This window comes from Microtus oregoni, unplaced genomic scaffold (assembly GCF_018167655.1).
Source record: "Microtus oregoni isolate MIOR12 unplaced genomic scaffold, Mior012 000042F_ref0000377, whole genome shotgun sequence".
Taxonomy (NCBI): Eukaryota; Metazoa; Chordata; class Mammalia; order Rodentia; family Cricetidae; genus Microtus; species Microtus oregoni.
Genome location: NW_024543209.1, coordinates 15,565,656 through 15,592,953, shown reverse-complemented (window position 1 = coordinate 15,592,953; position 27,298 = coordinate 15,565,656). Strand labels below are relative to the sequence as shown.

Sequence of the window (27,298 nt, the reverse complement as noted above, 5' to 3'; positions counted from 1 at the left end):
CAGCTAATAATTTTAACTCCAAAAATATGAAAATAAGAACCTGTAGAAAACACACTGTTAAATTAACATATATACATTTTCTAGAGATAATTTTGTAGGAAGAATTTATAAACTATGAAAAAAATCTAACTTACACCAAAATTTGTGAACTGGGAATTTGAATTTATATGATGTTGAAAATTATATAGACAACTTTTGCAAAAATTATGATACTGTTGTGATTTTTACTGCATCTACAATAAAAATTTGGTTGTTATAATTCTGACAACTGGGAGAGACAGTAAATGATAAAATATATGAGCGTAATGAAACCAGGATCTACACAGCAGATACAACCAGCAGCAGCCCCAAAGTGCTCTAAGTGTCTTTCTTTCCTAGGATGTACCAGACCACAGCACCGTGCAGGAGAGAGGGACTAGTGATGTAGACAAAGACATCAGCTGGGTGTCCAAAAAAATTATCTGACAGAAATCCTTCATGTATGCTAATCCACACATACCTGCTCCACCCTCACACCAAGAACGCCCAATCTGAAGTCGACTGATAGCTGTTTGGGTGTCCAGTGAGTGACCACAGGACAAATGGGATCTGGGTTGGATGCCATGCCTTTGCCCGCAGGCGCCAACACACTGGTACTGGGTCTCAAACACCCCTGCTCCTTAACTGGGAATGGCCATCCCAGTTTGATGCAGTTGATGGGACAATGAGTAACTGCCTCACAGTTACACATGAGCCCCAGGGAAAACATAATGGCAAAGCTATCGTGCCCACCATAGCGGCCCCCACAAGCGGCTGGACTCACAGAACAGTAAAATGTGCCCCAGCGCAGCAAGAGAAGCAGTTGCTGTCACACTACACACTGATCCATTACAGCCATACCTGTCTCTTATGGCCACCAGAAAATCTAGTTTTGTCATTCTGACTATGGTTTATAATTTCAGGCATGTTTATTTAAAGTAGACATTATGCTGTCTCCTATTTCAAAGTGACCACACTAGTCCCTTTCTTTGTACTGACAACTTGAGATGTGAGATCACAGAAGTGATTGCTCTGTGTGTGTGTGTGTGTGTGTATGTGTGTGTGTGCTGTGTTGTGCCTCATGGGAATACAGGGGCTAGAACAACACAGGAGTTCCCAACCATCACACAGTTTGTTCCCAGGGAAAGACAAGCTATGTGAGAGTAGGAAAGCAAATGTGAAAGCAGCCAGAGAATTAAAATACCTCAAAAATGCACACTGACATTGGCGAAGGCAGGGCCCCCCAAAGACCAAACCTACTTCGAGTGCCTCTGTTTCAACCGGCGCCAGGATGACTAGCTAGCTGCTCTCTCTGAGTGCTAGAGCAGAATGCCTAAGACAATGGACACTGCTTTCTCAGACAGAACGCCACAGCCTGGGGCCCTACAGATCCACATCATGCGCTTGCACACTCGCACGCACACGTTTGTGCACACACAGAAGATGTCACCAGGAATCAGACAGCTGAAGCTGGTAACTCTCATGAACCAATTGGTTTCAATACAAGCTTAGGAAAGGTTAAAATTTGGCCTATTCATCTTTTTTCTTTTCTGAATGCAACTTAATAAATACTTAGCAGCCAATCAATTAGTAGAACTCAGTTTCTTTCTCACAGACTTGATTCTTATTGTTCTAAGCAGGCCTGGTTATTTCATTTTATACATACTACTTGGATTAAATTACTCTGTCTCATTGCTTCAAGTACCATCTCTACACTGCTAACTCCAGCTGTGTATCTCGGGATGTGTCTGTGAACTTAAGAGAAATCTTTACAACATTTTCACTAGACATACAATGACAGCTCGTATGCTTGCTTCCCAGGGCATGTTCCTATAAAGGCCGCACACACACACCACTGTGCACATGCTCACACCACTCCAAGACAGACAAGGCTTCTTCTCACTTCACAGCGCAAGCAAATCACATCATCTGCCCAACACTTTTTAAACATTTTAAATTTGTTCTCTGAGAATTTCATATATGTATACAATGTGATCATATACCCCCACCTTTACCCCCTATAACTCACCCAGCCCCTCCTAACACATATTCCTCCTAACTTCAGATTTTCTAGACCTATCAACTTTGTGCATTTTTTATTAACCTCACTGAGTATAATTAGTGCTATCCATATACACAAATGTGGGGCTCTCCACTGAAGCATGAAAACCTCAATGGCCACACCGTCACAGAAAATGACTCTCTCCTACAGCAGCCATCAGCTGCGTCAACATCACCTCAATTAAGGGTGGAACCTCATGAGCCCCTCCCCAGTCCTTGCTGGAGTCTTGATGGCTTTCATCTTGTGCAAGTGCTGTGCAGGTAACGACACTGTCCTGTGCAGGTAAACCCAGGGGACTGTGAGCTCCTAATAACACTGTCCTGTGCAGGTAAACCCAGGGGACTGTAGCTCCTAACAACACTGTCCTGTGCAGGTGACCACAGCAACTGTGAGCTCCTAACAACACTGTCCTGTACAGGTGACCAGTGACTGTAGTTCCTAACAACACTGTCCTGTGCAGGTGACCACAGCGACTGTAGCTCCTAAAGACACTGCACTGTCCTGTACAGGTGACCATAGTGACTGTAGCTCCTAACAACATTTCCCAGTCCCCTCCCCCACCCTCTGGTTCTTCCATTCTTTTCACTTTCTCTTCCGCAATGTGGAGGGGAGCCATACAGACGACCCACTAAGAGTTGAGTTCTCACATTCTTCACTTGTTATCAGCACCTGGACCAGTAATGAACCCCTGTATTAACCACAGCCCATCACAAAAAGAAGGTTCGCTGACCAATGTTGGGCGCATCACAAATCTAAATGTATAAACACACACACACACACACACACACACACACACACACACACACACTTATTGAGAAGGCAGCTTGACAACAGAACTATTTAACAAAACAAGAAAAGGTTTCCCACTAGGATTTAAGACCTTCTCAGCCATGGGTTTCACACCAGGGACAAGCCTAAAAACCCCAAAAACGTTGGCTCTCCCCAGAACTGTCCTGCCACTGTGGCACTGGTGTATATATCTTGTCTGGTGGATCAGTTTGATAGCATGCTGGGTCCAGTTCTAGGAAAGACTGTATTGATTCATTTTCTACTCCAAAACTCTTCATGCCAGGTGGTTGTGGCGCACGCCTTTAATCCCAGCACTCGGGAGACAGAGGCAGGCAGATCTCTGTGAGTTTGAGGACAGCTTGGTCTACAGAGCGAGTTCCAGGACAAGCACCAAAGAAACAGCACAAAAGAAAACTATGGAGAAACCCTATCTCGAAAAACAAAACAAAACAAAATAAAATAAATAAAAAACCAAAATGCAAAACTATTCAAAGCCCATTTGCCCGATTTAATACAAGGAGGTAGTGAGTGATAGTCAGGAAGACAGTCAGTGATCAACTCTCAAGAATCCCAGTCTCAGGTTACACATAAACTGAAAAGAACTTTTTCTCTACTCTCTTCTTACCTAACCAGCTCCCTTTCCTTCGTTTAAGGCTAGAAATGTAAATGTCTCACAAACCATTTCCTCTTATTATTTTGCACATATACACCCAATGATCCAGTACACCTTTACCTGCCCTGGATAGTCTATTTCATCTTCTAAGTTCACTGACTGTTGACCTTTATCTGGTCTCCTACTGAATCTACGGGGGTACTACCTAGTTTACCCTCCTCAGCACTCCATCACATAGCTCCCTCACTGAACTCCTTTAGGGGCTTACCACCTTCAAGACTAATTCTACATTAAGGAGAACTTCATTGGGCTCAGCAGGCATCAATCACTCCTGACTTACCGGCCAGCAACCTATTCCCTTTCTAGAGCCACTGCCTCCCTTTCAGGCTGCTGGAGACCAGGCAGGAGACAGACCAGGCTTCTTCTCACTGTATCCACCTATCTCACTGCCCACCTGCTAGTCTCTGCTTATCCATCTGGCTGCATCCTACTTCCCTTTTAAGGCACACGTGATGATTTTCCTATTTTCCACTTTGAGGCTAGGGAAAATGAGCACTATGCTGAGGATGAACTTGTGCTGGGCAAGTGTTACACTGAGACACTCCACCCCCAGATTCCTTACATTTCAGCTAGGTGCTCTTTGTGTAAGTTCTAGATATACTCCTGGATTATCATCAGTAAGACATGTATTGCTACAGATACTAACACAGCATGATTCAATAACAGGCTTACAAGTCTATATTTTCCAAGCAGTTACACACAAAGCACAGGTTCTGTTTTTATAGCCCTGTGATTATAATAATGAGTGCTCATCAAATGCTTATAGAACCAAGGACTAAAGCTCAGGATTTGAGACAATGACTGTAAGCCCAGGTCTCTGGCCTCCATCTTTGGAGAACCTGTCCCTATGCCCGCCAAACCTTGACACCTCCCCGGAGGACAGTCAAGACAGTCTGCCAAAATCCTGACCACTCCCTCAGTCTATTTAAACTGCTCCCCCAGAAAGTCTGCTCCCCCAGAAAGTCTGCTCCCCCAGAAAGTCTCCTCGTGGTCTCTTTCCTCTCCTCCCGGTGGTCACCTTCGCAGCTTCCCGGTTCCACCCGAGGAATCCCATTAAACCTGGATATTTTTTAATTTGGCTTGTTGCGATTTGGCTTGACTGAGAATTTTGCATCGGCAGAGAGCTCACTTTAGGAAAATTCCTAACAATTACAAGTATTTTTTTTCTACCCAAAGAGGCAGAGCACAGTATACAAAGGCCTTATGAGTAACCATGGCAACAGATATACAAGCCGAAACACAGCAAAGTGATTTTAGTAGTCAGTAGGAACTATGTCAGTGCCGGTGCTATATCACCATTTAAATTACCCAAGTAATCTCATCCCTTTGTACAAATGCTATAGCTTGTTGACAACTCCAGAGATGCAAATAACACCCGTGGGGAGAAAGCACCCTTCCAAACCTTCAACAGATCCAGCGGCACTGACACTGAAAAGGCTTTGGGAAATATTTGTTTGGGTAAAATTCTGAATATATTCATTTTAACAAGGTTTGTAACTTGGTCTCAGAAGCAAAAGCACAGCAAGCCCCAAGGCAAGCAATAACCACAGGAGTGATAAACAAAGGGAAAGGTTTTAAGTCCTCTTAAATGCAGGCTTAGAATGAAATGTCCAAGTATTCCAATTCTAACACCAAGGAAAGCCTACACCAGAGTTAGCACTCTTTCCACAAAATACTTCCGTACTGACATCACTAGGGCTATGAAGAGATGGTTACATAAAGACAGAATGTTCTACTCATGGAACTAAACCAAGCTATAAATACAAAATTAACTTCCTATCATAATCCTGGTTGGAAAAATCTCTAAACATCTATGTGAGGTTGCCTGACTTTTTTTCATTCCTTCTTTATAAGGAAATCATATATTCAAGGAGACTCTTATGGACATCATTGCTTCAGACTGCATATTGACTACATGTGTGAAATATAACTTACATTTAAAACACATTACATACAATAAAAATTAATTCATCTGATGAGATTTTTCTAAATTACTAGGGTAAGTAGTGTGGAAGATCAGAAAAGGAACAAAAGGGAAAATGGAGGAAACACCAAACGTGGGGTCTGTGGGGCCTATAACTTTTACAGAATGTTCCAGAGTGTATCCTGGTGGGGAAATGCAGAACATAAATAAGCAGACAGTGCTGGGCAGCTGCTGGGCAGGGGCTGAGGCTCTGCACCGGGCACTGCACATCCGACAGCTGGGACTCGGGTGTCCACTCGGTGGGAACCCTGGCTGCTGTCTCGGTGCCCGTCCGTTCCAGGTCAGCAAATGACAGTTCCTGAGGAACACACCTTCAGAGTACGGTAAAATGCAAATGGGTTCCCTTCACTCTTCCCACGGCCCTGCAGGCTCCTTAAGTCCTTGTTTAGAAGCGAGGCTAAAGCACAGCTCGGGACATTGCCCTGGGAACCCCTCAGACCTGCACTACAGAGTGTTATAAAGGCCCCTGCTAGTCTGGGTAGCGGAGCAAACTCACTGTTGAGGACATTCTCCAGTTTCTGTGTCATGGATCCTTCTACTTTTTCAGTTCCATCCGCTTCGAGTTTTTGGTGGATAGCTAGGAAAAAACAAACAAGCCTACTTAAAATATTGGCCACTTCAATGGACAGAAAGATAGTTCACCAAAATAATATTTTGAAGCAATTTTTATAAATTATTCTATCATTTCCACCATTCAAGAGGAACATATATAGGCAATATTCTGGAATAGAAAAAAAAACACAGATAACAGCATTAACGTCACTCACAGCTTAACATTATTCAAGCAGTACCTAACACACTCGCCTAATCTTAAGACACAGTGAAAAAAAAAGGAAAAGAGAAAGTGAGACTTCAGGCACTGCAGGTCTTTAGCATGGCCTTTTAATGTGGCCACAGAAAAAAGTCTTATTTCTCAGCTTTACTTTGTAAAATAGAAGTAATGTTATTTGGATTCTACCAAGCTCAAAAAATTAAATTTGGGGCCCAGACTATAACATGGGGAATATATATTACTTCTCTTATATTCACAATAATTTCCTGGAAGTTCCAAGAAAACATTTCACAACACATATCAATGCACCAACTCTGGACAGATAGTGTGTGGGCTGTTTACATTCCTTGACTCTGATAAAAAATATTGGGGAATGAACCACTTAGTAAAACATGTTTAGAGCTGTTACCTAGTGAAAAGGGAACCTTCCAAACAGTTATCAGGTAAGAAGTAAGACTCTAATGTCAGATCTTACAGCCGTGACATAATGAAGACAACAGAGCACACTCTGGGTGAACTGGGACTATGCATTAAATGCTGCAATCCTCAGGTGCACGTGCCACCACTGACAGGGATGCACATCCCAGAATTTCTATTTGAAGGATGACAAAACTGTGGCTCCACACAATTAAACATGTTTGGCAAGGTAACAAAGCCCAACTTGGACGTGAACTCAGGCAACCTGGTTACAGGCCTTCAAACCTCATCCCAGGCTGCCCACACAGAATAGACGCCTAACTCACACGACCTAGGCGTCTGTTTTTATGTCTGTAAAATGAGAGCAGGAAATTTACCGTGCCTTAGGGAACTGTATTCACTTATAATGAAGAAGTTTCTCCTCCAAACAGTGGCAGAACCAGCCTGGATTTCTACTTTTCCACACAATTTGCTAAAGTGAAAACCCAAATCTAAGATGTTTCACTATGAGGTCTTTCAGAATTAACATAGTGAAATAAACATCACTCTTAAATATTAGGTACTCACTAACATTCAAATGGTGAGTCTGTTGCAGATTCTGCTTGTTTCCTAGGCACAGGTGCCAGGTTCATACTATACAAACAATCAAACAAGCCTGCTTCATGCAAATGTGGATGTGTTTATTTCTTTTATGAGACCTATATAAATCAATTTGACCCACTGGTCTTTTAAAAAACTCAAGAGTTAAATTCAGTGTTCAAATGCTTATGGATATGTTCTCAACTCCAGAGAACAGGTATTTTTCTGCTTCTTCTAATTAGTTTTTAATCCTAATTTTGTCCTCAATACTACATTTTTCTGTAATGCCACCACAGTTCTGTTTTAAATTCTAAAATAAACAGACTGCTCCTATATTGAATTAAATAAACACATCCATAAAAAGAAAAACAAACACATGGGAGAGGAATAGTCAGTACATATTTTTAATTGTCTTCACTGATTTGGATAAAGAAAAAGTGATTTCTTTATGGTCTCAAACTTAAATTATACGGTAGAAGTGACCCAGAATATTCCTGCACATCAGAGCTTAAACTTACATTCAACTTGTAAAGTTAAATGGAAGAGAATGTTCCTACATCTAAGCATTAAAAGCTAAACTAGAAAGACTGCTCCAGGGAGCAGATCTGCCCACACCACATTTAATGCTGCTACAATGTTTGGAGAAGTTTGGTTGCAAAAGCAGGACTCACATGTGCATCTCACTGTGCGGGACGGACCACGCGTGTCCTGTCCTGAGCAGGAAGGAAGTACATTTTACACATGAATGTTATTCTCTTAAGTCAAAATTAACCTTAAAGGAAACTGTGCAGCCACATTTTCTGATGCTGACATAAGCCATCAGCGATCAGCAGGTCAAGATGGGGTGACCTGGTTCCCTGAGCTCAGTTTACAGCCCTGTCTGCTGACAAGGCTGCTTCCTCCAGCCCATCGCTACCCCAGCAGAGCCACTGTCAAACTGTCAGCCAAGCGAGGGGACTAAGAGACACTGGGATCTGATAAAGGCAATCCTATTTTCTAGAAAATTAAACCAAATAACCCAGTGTCGGATTCATTTGGCCTTTTATTTTCTCTCAAAACATCTTTAAATAGAATAACTCAATAAGCAACTGGGTATATGATCACAGGTTTGTTATTGTTTCTAATCTATTAAAAACTTAAATATGTGCTGCAGTTGAGCATCATAAGCTTAAATTTAAGAAACAAAAAGGTATTATAAAAGCACCAGTTAAAGAAAACTTGAGGTTTTAGGACAATGTCCACTATTTCACTGGGACTGTATCATCATTTCATTCAACTTGAGTAAAACATACACTAAGTAAAATATGGAACTGCAACTTTGACCAAAAGATTCCAAATGCTCAAACGCGCACCTACATAGATGTCACTGTTAAATGAGTCACTAAGAATGGGGCGTGTGTCTGTGTCAGTATCAATAAGAATGCATTGCTAGGTAAAGAGATATGAATATGGTCTAGCCATTGTGCTTGCTGCTGGCCTTGTATGAGACAGAACATTAAAGCCAGAGCAGATAACTCAAACCATTTCCATAAGCAACCACAGAGCAAAGATGTTACAGCCTGTATCCTGTAGTCATTATCATCATCAATTTTTTTTTTTCTTACAACCTCCTTAAAAGCATAGCCACGGTTAGTTCCAGGCCTGTATAACTAGGCTTTAGCCTTGCCATGTTAAGGTCCCAGACTCGGAAGGTTATACTTAATTTTTTTTTAAAAAAAAAAAAAAAAAAGGAAGGGGTGAATTGTGGTATACTGTTAATTCAAATTCATTAAAATGCCTTTTGCACACATAGGCATTTTAACTATCATGGAAAACTTCTGTTAGTGCTACAGTTTAGAGGCTAATGTCCTCAAGGACCCGCATATGAAAGGTTGTTTGCACATGGAGGTACTAGGAGGCAGTGTGGGTCATTTGGGCATGCTCTTAAAGAGAATGCTGTTGCTTTGGGTCCCTGCCTCTGGCTCTTTTTGCTTTCTCTTCAGTGAGCTCTGACATACACTCCTAGTGTGATATGATGCCTCATTAGAGGACCAAAGCAACACCCACCCCCAAACCCAGGCAACTTAGAACAAAACCCTGAAACTAAGAGCCAATTATCAGAAATATGTCATTACAGTAACAGAAAGCTAACTTACACAGTGGTCAAACCATATAAGTTACATTTAAATTGACTAAGTAACCTGTGGTTCCTTTCTTTCCCTAACTATACTGCAAATAAAAATAATAAAACAATCCCAGATGCCACAAAAAGACAGCAGGTAAGAATAACTCACTTAGATAACTGAGTCCTACAATAGCATGTCGCCTGCATCAACACACCAACAACAGGAAATGTCAAAAGCCCAGTTCTGCTTCAGGCTTCCTGGAGTTGCTACAACACGCAAGCAATGTACTGAGCTGCTTGGTCCTGCTTTGGTCTCTTTGTGTACTGTCATAGGTATCCATTCAATTTTGCCATAGTTCTAAAAGAAGCAAAACACTCATAAAGTTTTGGTTTGGCACCAAAACCAAGTAACTGTAAATGCATGAGCTCCAAGGGCATTCAGGGAAATGGTGATGGAACAGAGCAGTGGAGGAACAAGGAGCTCAGAAGGGCCTCCCACACCAAGATATGCAGCAGAAACAGCTCTCATGCTAGAGGCTGGCTAGGGACTGGCTGAACAGCAGCAGCCTGAGACTCTTAAGAGCATCAAGACTTCCAACGAGAGGGAGGAAATGGCAAAGTGGAAGCCAGGGAAAGAGAAGCCTGGTGCTGAAAATGCTTTTGCAGGCTACGGTAAAGAAGGGTGACGAAAGACACAGTGCTAGTTGAGTTCTGACTAAAATAATGGTGGCCATATATTGGGGCAATAAACCTAATAAATGAAAAAAAAAGTCAAAGAGAATAAAGATTTCAGACTGCATATCTTGTTGGGATCAGCTTAGAATAGACTTGGGGTGGCTCCCCCAAACAATTCCCACAGTGAAGAAAAACAGCAACCACGTGGATGTAGCACATCTTCAAGAGCAGGGAGCATTGGGTTCCTCCTGCCCCTTTATCTATCCCTACAAAGACCCAACACTGCAGACCAGACAGCAGCATCAGTTCTACAGAGCCACCTTCAGTCCCGCTCCCCACGCTCGCCTCCAGCAATCCTTGCCTTTTACAGCCATTTCAAATGTTAAAAGACAGACTGCTGAACAGGCTGAGCACCTTCTACCAGGTGTAGAAGGGAAATTCTATCTTTATTTAAGGCTATTTTCAGAAAAGCTATGCTTAATGACATCTAAAACCTGTTTTTGAAAATTAAATACATTAGTTAGAAGCCCCCAAAGTTTATCAAACACTGGAATAAGCAAATGGAAACAAAATGCTTTAGTATGTCCTGTAGGGCGCGCTCAAAACTTCTGCCCTTCTACTTTTTAATTCAAGTCTACACAAACATCTTTTAATCATTTTGGTGGAGGCAAACTAATTAGCAAATGTTGGCTCGAGATAGTTGTGGAAAATTATTTTAGGTGTGTGACTTTTGTTTATGCTGCATTTGTTTAACTCTGTGAAGCTGTGATTCTTTGTCTGTGTAAAACACCTGATAATAAAGAGCTGAAAGGTCAATAGTGAGGCAGGAGAAAGGATAGGTGGGGCTGGTAGGCAGAGAACATAAATAGAAGGAGAAATCTGGAAAAGAAGGAGCCAGGGAATGCAGAGAGAGGACACAGGGTGGCCCAGCCACCCAGCCAGCCACAGAGGAAGAGTGAAAGTGAGATATGCAGAAGTAAGAAAAGGAAAAAGCCCAGAGGCACAAGGTAGCTGGGATAAGGTAAGAAAGGCAGACTAGAAACAAGTCAAGCTAAGGCATTTATAAGAAAGACTAAGCCTCTGTATATGATTTATTTGGGAGGTAGGTGGCACCCCCCCCAAAAAAAATAGGTAAAAGAGCAAAAAAGTAAAAGAAAAACCAATACACAGGATTTTTTCTCAATAACATCAACACTGGAATCAGAGCCTCCTGGGCTAATTATCTTTCAGCCCAGTGGCGGAGGTAGATTCCTCAGGTGGCAGTCCTATCTACCATCATTCACTGTTATCAGCAGCTAGTGCTAACCCACAGACCTCTGGAGATAAAACAGAAAGCTCCACCCACAGAAGTTCCCCAAACTCCATTCAACACAAAACCCTCTCCCACAGCTAACTAGACGGCACTTTCCCCAGTGATTAGCAGGGCTACAAGAGCTTTGAATGAGCTCTGAGATATCCTAGCAAGTGGTCAAGCCAGAGGGTCACCTGCAAGCTATCCTTATCTTTGTAATTGCTATAATTTTAATATTAGCATCAAGAAAACAGACACCAAACTGTCAAAATAAATTTACATAAATTCTACAAACAAAGAAAACCTGACTAAGCTAAAAAGAGATTTATCTGCCAGTTTATTACAAATAATGTGGATTTAAGAATGTCATTAATCTGCGTATTGGTAATAAATCAGGCATTCTACAGAAGACTTCTTCCCCAACCCCTCTCTTTCTTCCTTCTTTTTCAGGGTGTGTGTAAGGGAGTGGGGGGGGGGGGTGATAATGAGGATAAAACCCAGAACCTAGGTGTCTAGGAAAATTAGTTAATAGGTGATATATTCCCAGGTCTTTCCTTGTTCTAATTTTTATACAGTTATGTAAAACTGGCATAAACTAAAAAACTTACAACTTGTTGACAGTAAAGTCAGAAACACACTTTAAAAACAAAATTGACAAAAACTAAAAGCAGATACTACAAATTTTAAAAGCAGGCCAAAAATAGGTATAAACAAAAGAATTAGTGTAAAAAGATAAAATCACTGCTTGACCTATTAGCTCTAGTTTCTTATTTGCTATCGCTTACATCTTAATTTAACCCATCTCCATTAATCTGTGCATCACCACAAGGTGATTCTTTGTAGATGTTGTTTTCATTTAAAGGGAGATATAATATAGAGATGAATACATTGGTATGGATGTTGATCTAATGATACAAATTTAAGGTAAATTTGTTATACAGCGTATATGTATTTTTGCTCTTATTTAAGATATTGTGTTTGTGTAGCTCATTTTAAAATGTTATGTATAATTGAGAAATAGAGATTAATAGAGAGTCTTTTATAATAGTCAAACCTTGTAGTCATGTTACTTAGGTTTTCCAGGTGTACAGAGATATATTTCAGATGAACAGGTATTCCTCAAAACTTTCAAAGACTTAAAGAATATAGCATTTAAAATGTTTTAAGAACTTAGATTTTTCTTGACAGTGAGACATATCTGCTTCTGGCAGCACCAATACTTCAGAGAGGTTCATGGGCATTAAAGAAACCCATTATGCAATTTGCCTTCAATGTGACTAGCCATTTGAGCAAGAAACTGCTCTTGCCTAGACTGCTTGATTGCAGAGAGGCTAGGTAACAAATGATACAGCTACCTCTCCCGGAACTTGACCATTATCCCAATTTTCCCAGGGTTTCCTAAAGATGTCAGCGCCCCCAGACAACTGGATGCAGACTAGAAAATACAGTACCACATTCCCAAGAGGTGGGGTGGGTGGCTTTGGTCATTCAATGGGTTATAGGTGTCTGTCATTTGGGGAAATTATTTACAAGTTGTTATTAGTCATGGTCAGGAAAAAAGCTAAAGAAGGAGTTAGATTCAAGGATCTCTTTCTGAAGGAAAAGGGGGATATAGTATAAAAATGATGAGATAAATGGGTAGATTGCTGAGCCTACTCTTAAACAACCATTGCTCTCAAGTATTTTACACTGGGATGGATTTTTGTATATTTGATTCAAATTTAAGGTTATGTTGTTATATTGTATATGTTTCTATTCTTGGTTAAGATATTATACCTATACAGCTCATTTTAAAAAGTTATGTGAAGTTTCAGTTTTTGAAAGATATTTAGGATAATAAATACAGATTAATAGTTAGTCATCTATAACATCCTTATCTTTTACCTGTTTTTAAACAAACACACACACACCAAAAAAAAAAAATCACCTTACGCAAAAAAATCAAGACCTTACTGTAAGCCCTGAAATGGTGAAAACTGTTCAAAAACAGAGAAAAACCCTTCAAAATACATGATTGGCAAGAACTTTCTGAAAATGACTAAAATTGTTCAGAAAATAAAACGAAGATTTAACAAACAGGGTTGCATGAAATTACAATCCTTGGCACAGTAAAGAAAATAACCAAGTGAAGAAATAGTCTATAGGATGTGCTGACTTCATCTGACAGAGGATTAATATCTAGAATATATAAAAAACTAAAAAACAAAATATTAAACCCCATGTAACTCTGATAAACGAAAAGGAAAGGAGAGGGCACCTCTCAAAAGATGAAGTATCAAGGACCAACAGATACGCGACAGAATGATCAGAATCCTGAGTCTGAGGAGAAAGTCAAAGGGAAACTGCACTGAGACTCCACCTCAGGCATCGGAATGTGATCACTAAGAAAGACACACAGTGCTTGTAAGGATGCAAAAGTCTGGTAGGAGAAAGAACCCTTATACACTGCTGGGAATGTAAACCAGTGCAGTCACTATGAAGATCCCTCAATAGAGCTATTATACGATCCAGCTATACACTCCTGGGAATACATCCAAAGGGTTCTAAGTCAGCATACCAGAGAGATGGCCTGTAAATCCGTGTTTACTGCAGTGCTACTCACAACAGCCAAATTATCAAATTAGCATAGGTGTCCACCAACAGATGCATGGGTAAGAAAATGTGATAAATTAGAGAGATGATAGATACATAGACATAGACAAACGACAGAATTTTATTCAGCCAGTTAAATACAAAACTGTATCTCTACAGGAAAACAGACGTACTGGACAGCTTATTAAATGAAGTAAGCAAATCCAGATCTCTCTCTTTCTCTCCCCCTCCTTCTCTTTTCCTCTCTCCCTCTCCCTCTCATGGAAGGAAAACTGCCTGAGAGAAGAACAGGAGGAACTGGGTAGGAAATAAATATAATCAGAGTACATGACCTATTTGAAAAAAATTATGAAAAATGTCACAGCACAATGAGCATAAAAGGGTAAAACAATTTAATGGAAAAAAAAGGTGTCTAGTACATCGAACTCGACATATGGTATTATGTCACAGTAACATATACTTAATATTAGCAAAGAAAAGTAGACTAAAAGAAAATACATCACAATGTTAATATGATTACCTCTGCCAATAAGTAACCCTTGTTAATTATTTCTGCTTTTCAAAAATATGCTTCCTCTTTCTATAAAACACAGAAAAGCCATAAGTAGGAGAGACAGCTGAGGGGGCAGGAAAAGGGGAGGGAGGGGGAATTGGGGCTAGCTAATATATAAAATTAAAAATTTTTATATAAAAACATATGGCATATTGCTAATGTTTTTAAATTGACTATGATAACCTCTTTATACATGCTATAAAGTCATCAAATTAGTGACAGTCAGTATGGACTTTGCAAAATCTGAAGCTCCCAATTTACTTCCAGAGTACATGTCTGGTAAATACTATATTTACCTTACAACACAGAGCTGGTCACACAAGCTCAGTTCTCTCCTGCTGCCGTAAGAACAATGACTAGGAATGCAGAGATTCAGCAATGACACACCCATCAGTGATGACAGGGAGTCAGGGGTCTGCCCCGCTCTACTCCTTCCCAGCATGCACTGCACCCAACCAAAGCCCTAACCACCACCTACAAGGAAGAGACTCACTTAGTGAACAGAGGGATATCATTATCTGATTTTTAAAAAACAGTAAGAACTCTTAATACACATTACTTTCTGAAGAAGGTACAGCCTTTTAAAATACAGTTAAGAAAAATGGACTAGTTATGGATGGGTAAGATAGCTCAGTGGGCAAACATGCTTACCAACAAGCCTCAAAACCAAGTTTCATCCCCAGGCACAATATGATGGAATAAGAACTGACTTCTACAAGTGTTTTTCTGACCTCCACACAAGTGCTATGGTACACACACACACACACAAATAAATTATTAATAGAATATAAGTACTTAATTATAAAGACCTTCATTTCCAAAAGGAATTATGGCAAATTTTATATATATATATATATATATATATATATATATATATATTTCTCACTATACATATTATTCTCACTATAAACAAATGAACTAAAAGCAGCTTTTAGAAACCTACTCAGTGTCTTCCATTGTGAAATCTAAAGCTCTGATAACATAATTTTCCGTTCTTGTAATGATGATGTCAGAAAGTAGTAGTTGATTGTGTATGCTGGGGGCCTCTGGGGTAATGGCTAAAAATCGCGCCACATCATCATCAGTCCTTCCCAAATGAAACACAGAATGGAGAACATTTTCAGAATTAGGCGCATGAGTAAGATGTGATGTCTGTAAAAGGATTTTAAGAATTCTAGAACTTTGCCCACTGAGATTCAATTTCTTATCAGCCCCAAAGACTGAGCATCACGCAGCAGAACAGGGGTCTCCTATTTCACATGTAAGATGGGTCAACAGAGCCTTCGAGACAAATATTTACAGTACCAGGCCTTCAAAGAGATTTCAGCGCAGTCTGCAACAAATATTTATGGAACGTTTTAAACCTCTACTTTTATAAATACAGACTGAATGTCACACCCCATAAACACGAGGGAGCATAGTGTCGGGTTTCCACAGTGGAAGCCCCGGCAGATGGTTCTCAGGGTTTCCTTACCTGAGAGAGCATCCTGAGCTTCAAAGAAGGTACTGAGGCCGCCCTTCACATAGGCCAGACTCCCCTCGCTTTTCTTATTGGCCTGCCTTTTGAGGTTGGTGACTGCCATCTTGAGCTGTTCAAAACTGAAATGAATTAAAAGAAATCAACTGCCTGAGACTCCTGACAAGATAATCCATTAAGTGTAAAGCAACAGGAATGCTGAAGGTTCTGTGCGGCATATACATTAATAGCCACGGAAAAACAAAAATATTTCAAATTCTTATCTAGATTTAAACATTTTATTTACTCTGATGCCCAACAGACATAAAACTAGTCTTATAGCATCAGATGATAATTCCAAGTATGCCAGGTCACTAAGAAGTAAGTACAAATGTAGATATACAATATTCATGATTTGGAGCTAGAGGTTCTGAGTATCTTTTACTGACAGGAGACCCAGCTGTCCCAGGTAGTAGTTCAAAGGGGCAGTTGTTTGAAGGCAGAGTCTTCCACTCACTCATGCAAGTATCCTGGAACACTGAGCACAAGGATCATCTCACCCTCAATACACAGTCCTCTGTCCTTAATGACAAATTACACAGAGCCTGGGGTGACTCCCAGTTCAAGCAAGAGACAAAGCACATGTGATGCACGTGTGAAGAGGCATGACGAAAGCTACCACTGTGTAGACTCGTTTAAAATTTGTAAAAAGGCAGAACGACCATATCATTTTACTTCTATCAAAAGCTGAGAGGAAGAAAAGATGGGACTCTGTATTTTAGAAATTTTATTTCCATTTGAGATGACAAAATCTGTTAAGAAAATCTCGATATTGTTTTAAGTACCATAGTAACCCACACACCGAACACACCAATTCTGAGTTATGACAGGAAAAGCATGTGCACAGAGAAAAATTCAAGCTAACTTTACAATCACGGATGGACTCTTACAGCATCTGCTTTAAAATATTATCAAACCAAATTCATTTATGCATTAAATAACCAACTTTTCCTCATATTTTCTAATAATGGGTTTCACTTCTGTAAGTGAATAAAATTATATTAACATACACTTTAACTGTCTTACAAAGAATATAAAAAGCAACTCCTTTATCTAAATGGTTTCATTAACACTGGTGTTTTAAATCAATCTGGCAAAAAAGTTACAAGTATGCTCTTTATAGTGAAGTAAAATGCTAAAGGAACAAAAGAACTCGGAGAGCCAACCCTGGCCTTATCTTCACATAATAATAAGCTTGCTCTGTGTTCTACATTTCACACAGAACTTACCAGTGTGTGTGACTGGTAGGAAAGCACATGACAGTCACAAGAATCTGTTTAGGTCACCTACCAATACTACACATGTTCCCGAGCTGCACAAACGATGGTGGGGTGAGAAAGAAAAGTCTTCTAACACTCTACAAACAAGGAGACAGATAAACTGAGACTGTTAGGGACTCCCCAAGTCAGAGAACTCACAACCTACAGGTGTCACCATCTGCAAGGCCAGACTTAAGTCAGGGTTACTGCACACGGGCCCACTGTCTGAAGCCCTCAGAGTTCAGGGTCTAAAGTCCACTAACCTGGTGGTGGAGTGATTCTCTATAAGATACCACGCAGCTGAAAAATTCTCGCTTGTAAAATCAGCACTCATGCCATGAAACAACGCTTCTAAGTCCTTCTGAGGAAGTTTACTTCTAGAGAGAAAAAGAGTTAAAATCCATTACAACTGATACTATCATCACAAAATACTACACAATAAATTAAAATACAAGTCTGACTGTATATTATATACAATAAGCTATCAAGAACATATTTGAACACAGTATGGAATATTATTTCTATATTGTGGCTGATTTCCTATCATGTAAACTTTGTTGTGGCAAGCTGACATTTAAAATTAAGCAGTGCAAGTGGAATCATTTCTTTAACCTGTCACTGTTCTGAGGTGAACATTAGCCTGTAACTGTCCTAACTGAGGTGAACACTGGCCTGTCTTTGTCCTATCTGAGGTGAACTGAAGTTTGCTATTCTCCAGGGAAAGTTCACACTGTATCTACCCTGATCAGACCCTGTCCCTAGTCAAGCAATTTTCAAGCTTTGCCGCTGACCCACCTCCCTGTTTGCAGGACGAAGTTCAAATTCTCAGCTGCACATTTAAGGGTTTCCCTGTACTGAGCCTGCTCATCTCTTAAGACTCATTTCTGCAACACCAGTTCTCACATTAGAAGCTTCAGAGCCTCAGGCATATTATATTCCCTGGTACATTCATGTTTATGTGTACTTGTTCTTCTTGCAGAACCCTTTTCTGAAAACGCTTCCTCAGCCCTGAGAGACTGCTCATGACAAATTATAAGGTAAAAACAGAAAATCGCTTCATAGACATTTACATTTTATTCAATGAGAAATACCCCTATGCTAAAAGAAAACACAGACAGTTCTAGTATTTCTAGATTTATGTCTGGAGTCTTAATATCTACGTATTAACATACACAGCTCTCTCTCTCTCACACACACACACACACACACACACACACACACACACACAACGGAGCCTCACCATGACCAATGTGCCATCTTCACCCCAAGGTAATACTTTTTCTTCCTTCTCCCAAGCACGATCAATAGTTGATAGTCTGACTGTGACAGGGTGGGTAGATGGTGACAGACTCTCTTTCCTCTGTTAGTTACTGTATCACACTGTAGGCTATAATGGGCACTTAGAAACTCGTTTTGCAGGCTAGATGTGGAGGCGTGCGCCTTTAAACCCAGCAATCGGAAGGCAGAGGCAGGTGGATCTCTGAGCCTAGTCTACAGAGCAAGTTTTAGGACACACAGGGAAACACACACCTCAAAAATCAAAAAAAAAAAAAAAAGAAAAGAAAAAAAGAAAAGAAAAAAAGAAAGGAAAGGAGGGAGGAGAGGAAGGAAGGGAAAGAGAGAGAAACAAACTGGTTTGGGCCCACAGGGTAACTGAGAACAGAGGCGTCCTTACCCTAAATCTCATCCTGCAGCAAAAGCAGTCACATTCTAGGAAGCAGACTGAACTACTCACAGGACAAGAACTTTGTCCAACAACCTTGCAGAATCTAGAGAGACAATAACCATTCAGAGCACACTTGGCCAGGGCTAACCATACATATCTTCTGCTCCTTACCCCAACCCTGCTTCTTTTGAAACCTAAAGCTGAAAATGGATTTGAGATCAATGGACTCCTTTATCTATCGTGGCAGAGGCAACCAGAACTGAGACACAGAGACCTTCAGCAGCCTGAGAACTTCCCTTAAACTTTTCAAGACCTTAACTCAGGTAAAACTGGATCCTGCCTTCAACACAGAAAATCTCAGGATGAGCCACTGTGAAGCAGAGCTGAGTTAATTCAACACAGAATGACACATGGTTGACAGAGGAAAGGGGACCAAGAAGAGTGGAAGGCATCTGGCAAGAGCACAGTGCGGGCTTTTCTAAGGAGAGCAGCACTCCATTTTCTTTACAGCAGTCCTGTGTGCTGTTCTGGGGGCTCCTGATGCTAGTATCTTCAAAGGGTTAGCAGCCAAGGCTACCTGCTAGGTACATGACCTGATATTTCTGACCTAAAAACCCAGGTACATAACTAAGGCAAGATGGAAGGAGGGAAACTGGGACTTCTCAAGCCCTCAACAGTACTGCCATAGGAGGCTTGTACTCTGTTCACTGGGTACTGAACCCTATTTAAGCCATGTGTACATTTTCATATGCTTCCGGGGCCTGCATCCATGGCCTTCAGATTCATTCACTTGCTCCCTACATTCGTGTCTGCTGGGTGTCCCTCCTAGGACACACTCCACACAGCACTATCTGCGCTGTCCTCTTACCCTTTATTCAGTGGCCCCGCTCAGATCAGAGATGTCTGAGAAAGACTGATGGGAGTCTTTCTGGAGACGGTCTCAATTTTAAAGAGAACCTAGAAGAAATAGCCATCTTCTGTCCCTGAGCATCATTCTGCCAAGTTTCAAAACCAAGAATTGTGAAAAATATTTTATAATTATGAAGGAAACTGGTTTATCCGAAGAGCAAACCTGAGTTCTGCAAACCTCACTGACATGACTAAGAGGTTCACCTCTGAATTTTGTAGAAGAGAAAGAAATGTCCTTTTGGTTTAAAACAAATGAATTGACATTTTTTGTTACATATAGCTGAAGGCATCTTGATTTACTAATATAGCCTTAAAAATAAGCTAAATATACTAATCTTTTACATGTATATCTGGAAGATAAAACAGAAACCCATAAGAGCACAAGCCTCCAGATCTCTCTGCCTGTAGGCCTGGGAAAGCAGCTAAGCTCTCCAGATTCCATCTACTCCTGAGGATCACAGCGGTTCATTCTTGGCAAGTTTGAGAATTAAAGTCGATGGTAATTATGAAAAGCTGCTCAAAAATGCTATTAGCTGTTAAATTTTCTTCTAGTTTTTATATTTTACAGATTATTTTCTTAAGTACCACTGTGTTTTACTCTAAATGTAGCAAGTAAATTAAATATTCTCATTTTTACAAATGAATAAACATACTTCCAGAGGGTACAAGTCATTAGTCATGGTTTTGCCTGGAACCAGTCTTAGATCTGAAATAAAAGCACTGCTACAGATCTATGTGGATTTAAAATGCCTGTGATGTTCCTCCCAGCAAAAAGAAGGAAGGAACACTGTGTTAGGCTAGCCCATGAGGCACACAGTCACAGCCCACAGAGTAACAGGATCCAGGAGGTCAGCCTTCCAAGTTAAGGGACAGCTCAGCGAGCCTGGGAGAGGGAGCAAGGTGAGTATGCAGACTCCCAGTGTAGTCTCCCCCACCGGCTGGGAGGGAGAGACTGTCAGGCACCAGGAAAACCGTTTTCAGAAGGAATCAAAGCAGTTCAGTCACTAACCACTCTTGCTGCCCCTAAAACTGTTTCCGTTAGATGGCAGTGTAAACTCAGACTTCATCCCTCTAGAAAGGGTCAGCCTCAGGCATCTGACCGAGTAGACAGATACATAAGAGGAATGTTCATAAAACACATACGAGAAAGCATGCTGTGCTTTCCTTGATGCAGTCATGGAGGGCAGGAAGGCTGCGATAGTTAATGGACTGGCGCTGTTCTTTGATGGCATGGGCTACACTCATTTCTCTCGGCTTTAAACTTCAACAAAAATAATTTACAATGTTACATTAAAATATTATAGGAAAAGTTTTATTTTAAAATCTGGTATAGTTTCTGGACTTAGGCACTGTACCATAGCCCACAAATCTACTTCTACAGAATTCTAATGGTAAAATCGAGACACCTCTATGATCTTCCTAGGAATGGCTGCTGTCACCCTGTCTGTTTTGTAAAGGTGACTTTCAAAATGTACTGGGAAAACTGGTCACTACTTCTTTCTGTTGAAAATCTGACCCGATAAGAACAGAGCCAGATGTACACTGCCCAAAAGCCATGTAGAGATAAAACAGCTAATACCTATCAACTGACTGCTCCAGACATCATCCCCCAGGAAGAGTTCACTCAAAAAATGAGCAGAGATTGAAAACAGGAGCCACACTCTACTTCTCTGCCTTCACTTCACACAAACACCACTGCCAAGGCTTTCTTGATAAACATTCTCCTCGGGCAAAAGGACTTTGAAGAAACAGAATCTAGTGAAGACTTTCACTTACTAGGAGCCTATTTTTATCTCCTTTTACAGCTTAAATAGTTTGTATCCATTATAACTGAAACCAGGCAAGAACATACATATTTGTGACAACCAGCACAGTAAATCAGAAATACAGGCCTTTTACAAGCAAAGCCTCATCTCAGGCAAAGTGAAGTTACCTTTTCGGAGCAATTAGTAACATTTTTATAAGTGCCATGGCACCATGTGTGCAAAAACATCAGTTAGAAATTTAGGGACATGAAGGACTTTAACAGTCAAAGACACCAATAAATGCCACTTGTTAAAAACTTGTGGGCTGAAAGATGACGGCATGCATGCTGGGTCCACCAATAAAATATATTAAAACCCGACTCATACCAAGAGCAACAAGGAGCCTATATTACGCTATTCTCACTTGCGTTTTCATGGTCTAAGTACCAGGCACAGCACTACGGGACTCCTCACCCTTCCACTGGACACCTACGTGAGCTACAGTGACCTCCAGCACTCACAGGGCCGTTACCAGGCGCTGACTCATCTCCCAAAGGCCACCTCCTACTAGTGAGAGTCACCAGGACCACAGAGGATTATTTTATAATATGCTTTATACTTCTTCAGACCTTGTTAGTTACTGCTTTTCTACTAACAAATAACTGTAAAGTCCCCATGTTCCTCGGCTAATGCTTAAAGATTTTAAATGATTTAAGAAATTCATACACAACATAGTAAAACCAAAGGCAGTAAGGATTAGAATCTGAATGCAACATCACTTTCTACAGGGACAAAAGGGTTTTACTAAAAACTATTACGTGGGTTAGGAAAACAATTCCACACTAGTGTGTGACATTCTGCCCCTCCTTTCCCTCACTCTTTTTCCACCTGGGTCAGGGGATGACCCGGTAGAGAGCTCATGCTTTGCTTCACTGCCAGCAAAAGAATCAGCAAATCCTTAAGTAAGAGAAGTCAGTAAACTCCATGTAGTTTTCTTAGGTGGGAAGGAGGGAGCAGCAGAGGGAAGGAGAGAAAACTTATTTGAATAAATAATACCTATTTTTAATTTTAACACAGATTATTACTGAATATACTTGCTCATGATAGTTTTAAATGTCAACCTGCCACAACCTCTTGGAAGAGGCCCTAACAGAGAGATCATGGAGAGCAGGTAAGCCTGCAGACATGACTGTGGGGGTTGTCTTGATTGTTAATGGAGGTGGGAAGAACCACTCTGAATGTGGGTGGTGCCAAGTCAAGAGCTGGGCCCTGGACTGCTTAAGAGTGGACTAAGTACTGAGCAACAGGCACTCCTATTTTGCACGTGACTGTAGATGTGATGTAAAAGGACCAGAACTGGCACAGGACACATGAACACCAAGTTCTCAGTACAAAGATTTATTTGCCCCACAGTGGCAAAGACAGGGATTAGGAGACAAGTGAGAGGGGAGAAAAGGAGCAAGGGAGAGGGATAAGGGATATTTACCCTGGCGGGACAAAAGACTGCCTCTGAATAAAATAGAGGCAGGCATGTCTCATAGGCAAATGGCAGTTTATAAAGAGAAAAAGGGAAACTCATGTTAGAATGAGTTGATCAATTCTGATTGGAAATGCTAGCCAAAAGGGGCTCTTGATTGCTGCACTTCAATACTTTGAAACCTGGACCTTGGTGGCCAGTCTCGGGAATGAGTTTGGAATAAGAAAATATCTAAATAAGGAAACAGACTTTAGTGGCTAGCTTTAGAAATGTAAGCTAAAGTTTAATAAGGAAGAAGGGGGGAGGTCAAGATCTGCCAGAGCCATGGTTGCCATGCTTGAGCCTACTAAAACCCTTCATGATGTCTTCTGTTCCTGCCTTGACTTCCCCACAATAATACTGTAATCTGGAATCTTAAGTCAAATAAATTCTTTCTCCCCTAAACTGCTTTTAGTCAGGGTATTTTATCATGGCAACAGGAGGAAACTACAGTATTAAAAAGCTCTTTGCCCTGAGTCAGGGACAAGCAAAGTATCATGGCGACAACAAGCACACAACCCACTTGGCTGCAGTGCTCGTCTGTTCTCATGCACAGCCCTCACAACAGCCCAGGGGAAGGTCTGATCTTAAGCCCTCAGTAGTAAGCCCTAGGTGCCTAATGCAAAGCCAGAAGGTTTGGCTCCAAGTCACACAACACTACCTCTTAAGAGAAAGGTAAAGAAATGTTTAGCTGCAGGCTGTGCAGTGTGTTCGAGGTTCCCAGCTTTGTGAGTAGCATCACAACACTACCTCTTAAGAGAAAGGTAAAGAAATGTTTAGCTGCAGGCTGTGCAGTGTGTTCGAGGTTCCCAGCTTTGTGAGTAGCATCTATCAACTGCAAGCCTACCTATCTATGTTTGGCAGTGAGCTCAAACATACCTGCCCTTTACCCTTCTATTTTGAACGGTCTTGATCTTAATTTATAGGATACTGAAACCCTTGAAAATCTAGAATATCCCATGGTTTAAATATGCTACCTAGACATCCCAAGCTCAATACAAGTAGCTAAATGCCAGGGCTTTTTAATAGACAGCTGAGCAGGAACATTACAGCAGTGAAAATGCAGTTTTCCCTCAAAAGTATTAATGATCTTCAAGTGTAGGCACGAAGGTTCCATATTTAAAGATTAATAAAAATGTTCCCCATTCTTAGAAAACCTAAACACGGATATGGTTAAGGCATTAACAGAACTTGCTACCTTCCATAACTCTTCATTAGGTTAATACCCATCATGTAACTCTGTAATCAGAATCACTAAGGCCAGAAAACAGATGAGATAAAAGGAATATGTTATGTAACTGGCTTAAGATACATGGATAAAGGTAGCTGTGGTAGTTGGTCATAGGGAGTATCACTATTAGGAAGTATGGCTTCGTTGGAGTTGGTATGACCTTGTCGGAGGAAGTGCACTGTGGGGGCAGGCTTGGAGGTCTCTTTTGCTTATGCTTTGCTCAGTGTGACTGTCAGTTAATTTCCTGTTGCCTGCAAGATGTAGGATTCTCAGCTCCTCCTCCAGCATCCTGTCTGTCTGCATACTGCCATACTCCCTGCCATGATGACAATGGATTGAACCTCTGAAACTGTAAGCAAGCCATTCCAATTAAATGTTTTCTACTATAAGGGCTGCCATGGTCATAGCGTCTCTTCACAGCAACAGACACACCAACTAAGACAGTGGCCACACCTGGGATTGTGAAAACAAAACTTTCATATATAAAGCTTTCATAAACAAGGCTTTCACTTATAAAACAAGGTATCACTCAACTGGCACAATTCTGATAAACAAAACTTTAGGCAGGACTTATCAAAAGCAAAAGATCCCTTTGGACCAAATTATTCTAAAATATTACTAGGAAAGTGAAGAAAATCAACAGATTATAATGCTATTGATTTAAATATCATCTAAATATATTAAAATGTGCTAATGCTCATATCATTAATTAAGAGTGTGCTACAACAAGGGGAAGCTTCATAGGAGAATAGTTGACTAGCATGTAAGGGCCCTACATTCCACAACCAAAACCCCAAACTAAAAGTTAGTAGTTATTAAAATTTTTAAACATTTTATAATCACAAAATGTAAACTCCCCCCAAAACAAAATAATTTTGTCAAAGATTTATCTAATAAAACACTGAAGCAAAACTCATCAAACTTCATAAATTTTATTACAGAAATAATAATTAATAATCAAAATAAATAATAATAGTAAATAATCCATTTGGCTGAGTTGCCTTCACCTGTGCTCTCCAGGACATCCCTGAAGGTGACTCCCTCCACTGAAAGAACATAAAACTCTTAGAAGCTGGAAATTAAAGAACCAAACAGTACTCACTTTTCAATTTCAATGCCAAGTGGATTTGCAGGACGGAGTGACAAGGGAGGAATCCCTTTATTTCTGTCAGTCCGCATATCATAATAATTCATTTCATCCACCCACACTGCAGACTGATCTAAGATGCCTGTAAAGATGAGAGGTATGCATTCAATAAGATACAAATTCTCCAGGCACCATGGATCTCACCTTTGTTTTTTAAGAGGTTTGGGTACTACAGCTCAAATCTTCTCATGCCTGGTGACTTTATAAAAACTACTGAGATTCTAGAGAACAGCCAAGCACCACCTCTGGGTTTACAGAGTCACTATACATTGTTCAATGGAACTGATTTTAAGTAACTCACAAAGCATTCTGAAAAAACAAAACATTTTCCAAATAACATATAAAATTATTTATACACTGTTAAGTATTGATTAAGTTGATATTAATATTTGGAAAATTAAATATAAGATACAATGATATGACTTATAATAACTTTTTATTCAAGAAAATACTCTGAACTATGCCAGCTTTTGGCTAAGAAATCTCAAGGCACTAAACATTCAAGCTAAGCAACAGTGCCACAGAGAGCTCCTTGAACGTAACTGCAGAGAAGCTGTCATAGATGTATGACTTGTATTTTTGCTTTTGAAAACTCAAGAAATGCCTTTTCTTTCTCTAAGCACTGACATGTTTTCATGAATAATTATGCCAAGATAGAACAGTCGTTATTTCTCATACTGTTCATTATTCAGAATGCTGAAAATGAAAATGTCTTATAACAATACTAAGAATGAAAGAGAGAGAGAGCAAGAGAGAGAGAGAGAGAGAGAGAGAGAGAGAGAGAGAGCAAGCATTTTTCCCTAGCACAGGCTGATTTGGTAAATCTAACCAAAATATCTAACCATTAAACTGGTTAAAGAGTGCATGGCTTCCATAATGGAAATGGCAATATTATTCAGGGAAAACTGACTGGGTAGACACCTGCAAACAAGACACAAACTCTACAGACAGCATTCTCCTTCATGGACCAAACTCTGAGAGCACATGCCCATTACCACTCCAGGGACTCCGGGCGGCAGAGCAGGACTGAAGAACCAAGCAGCTTGGAGCAAGTGTGCCCTGCTGGCTGCACTGGGAGTGGCAGAGCTGAGGCTTCCCAGAGGAAGGTTGTCTGAACACCGGGCAACAACAGGACTCAGCAAACAGACTACTTGGGCAGCCATAGCAGACATTAACAAGGGCTCCACACAAGCTTGTGCAGAAGTCCAAAACTCCAGGGCTATGTCGTTAACTCTGCACTGCATCTTCTGTGAGCCATTCTACCCTGGGCTGGGCATTCAGAATAAAACTACACTTTCACCTAAATTCTCTTCATGTGCTATAGAACCAAGTATTATAAAATATGAATATTATCAGTATGTTTACACTTCCTCCAGAAAGCTGTAAAACAGGCTCATGCTTTGATTTCAGATTTCACTATCTGAAGATGTGAAAATATAAAAATATATATAAATGGGGTTATATTTCTACATATACATGTATATATCATATACTAATTACAATTTTAGTTTTCCTCTATATGTTTTTACTTCAAAATTGTAATAAGGATTTGTGGAGGACAGCACTGTAGGAAAGCTTTATGAGGTGAGATAGATTTTTAAAAAAAACTTATTTTTTTCTATAGTGAGAGCACTGTCTGAAATAAATTAGGACTGCCATTCTTAAATTACACAAAAATCTTATATTTGTATATTTATGCAAGATCTTACAGGATCACAATGAGAGATAAAGTATCCCAGGGAATAATTTTAAAATTACTAATTTGTTCTTTAAAGGTGCTAGATACTTTACATTTATGTT

General features: G+C 40.3%; 1 protein-coding gene across 1 annotated transcript in view; it reads right to left on the bottom strand.

Annotated features, from left to right (window-relative positions):
- Nucleotides 1-27,298, bottom strand: part of Exoc2 (exocyst complex component 2) — a 167,787-nt gene that overhangs the window by 100,505 nt on the left and 39,984 nt on the right. The window contains exons 4-7 of the mRNA XM_041632905.1: nt 25,454-25,580; nt 17,548-17,661; nt 15,984-16,108; nt 6,023-6,103 (exon numbers count right to left, since the gene is read on the bottom strand). Of these exons, the coding sequence (XP_041488839.1) occupies nt 6,023-6,103; nt 15,984-16,108; nt 17,548-17,661; nt 25,454-25,580 (447 nt within the window). The remainder of the gene's footprint in view (nt 1-6,022; nt 6,104-15,983; nt 16,109-17,547; nt 17,662-25,453; nt 25,581-27,298) is intronic.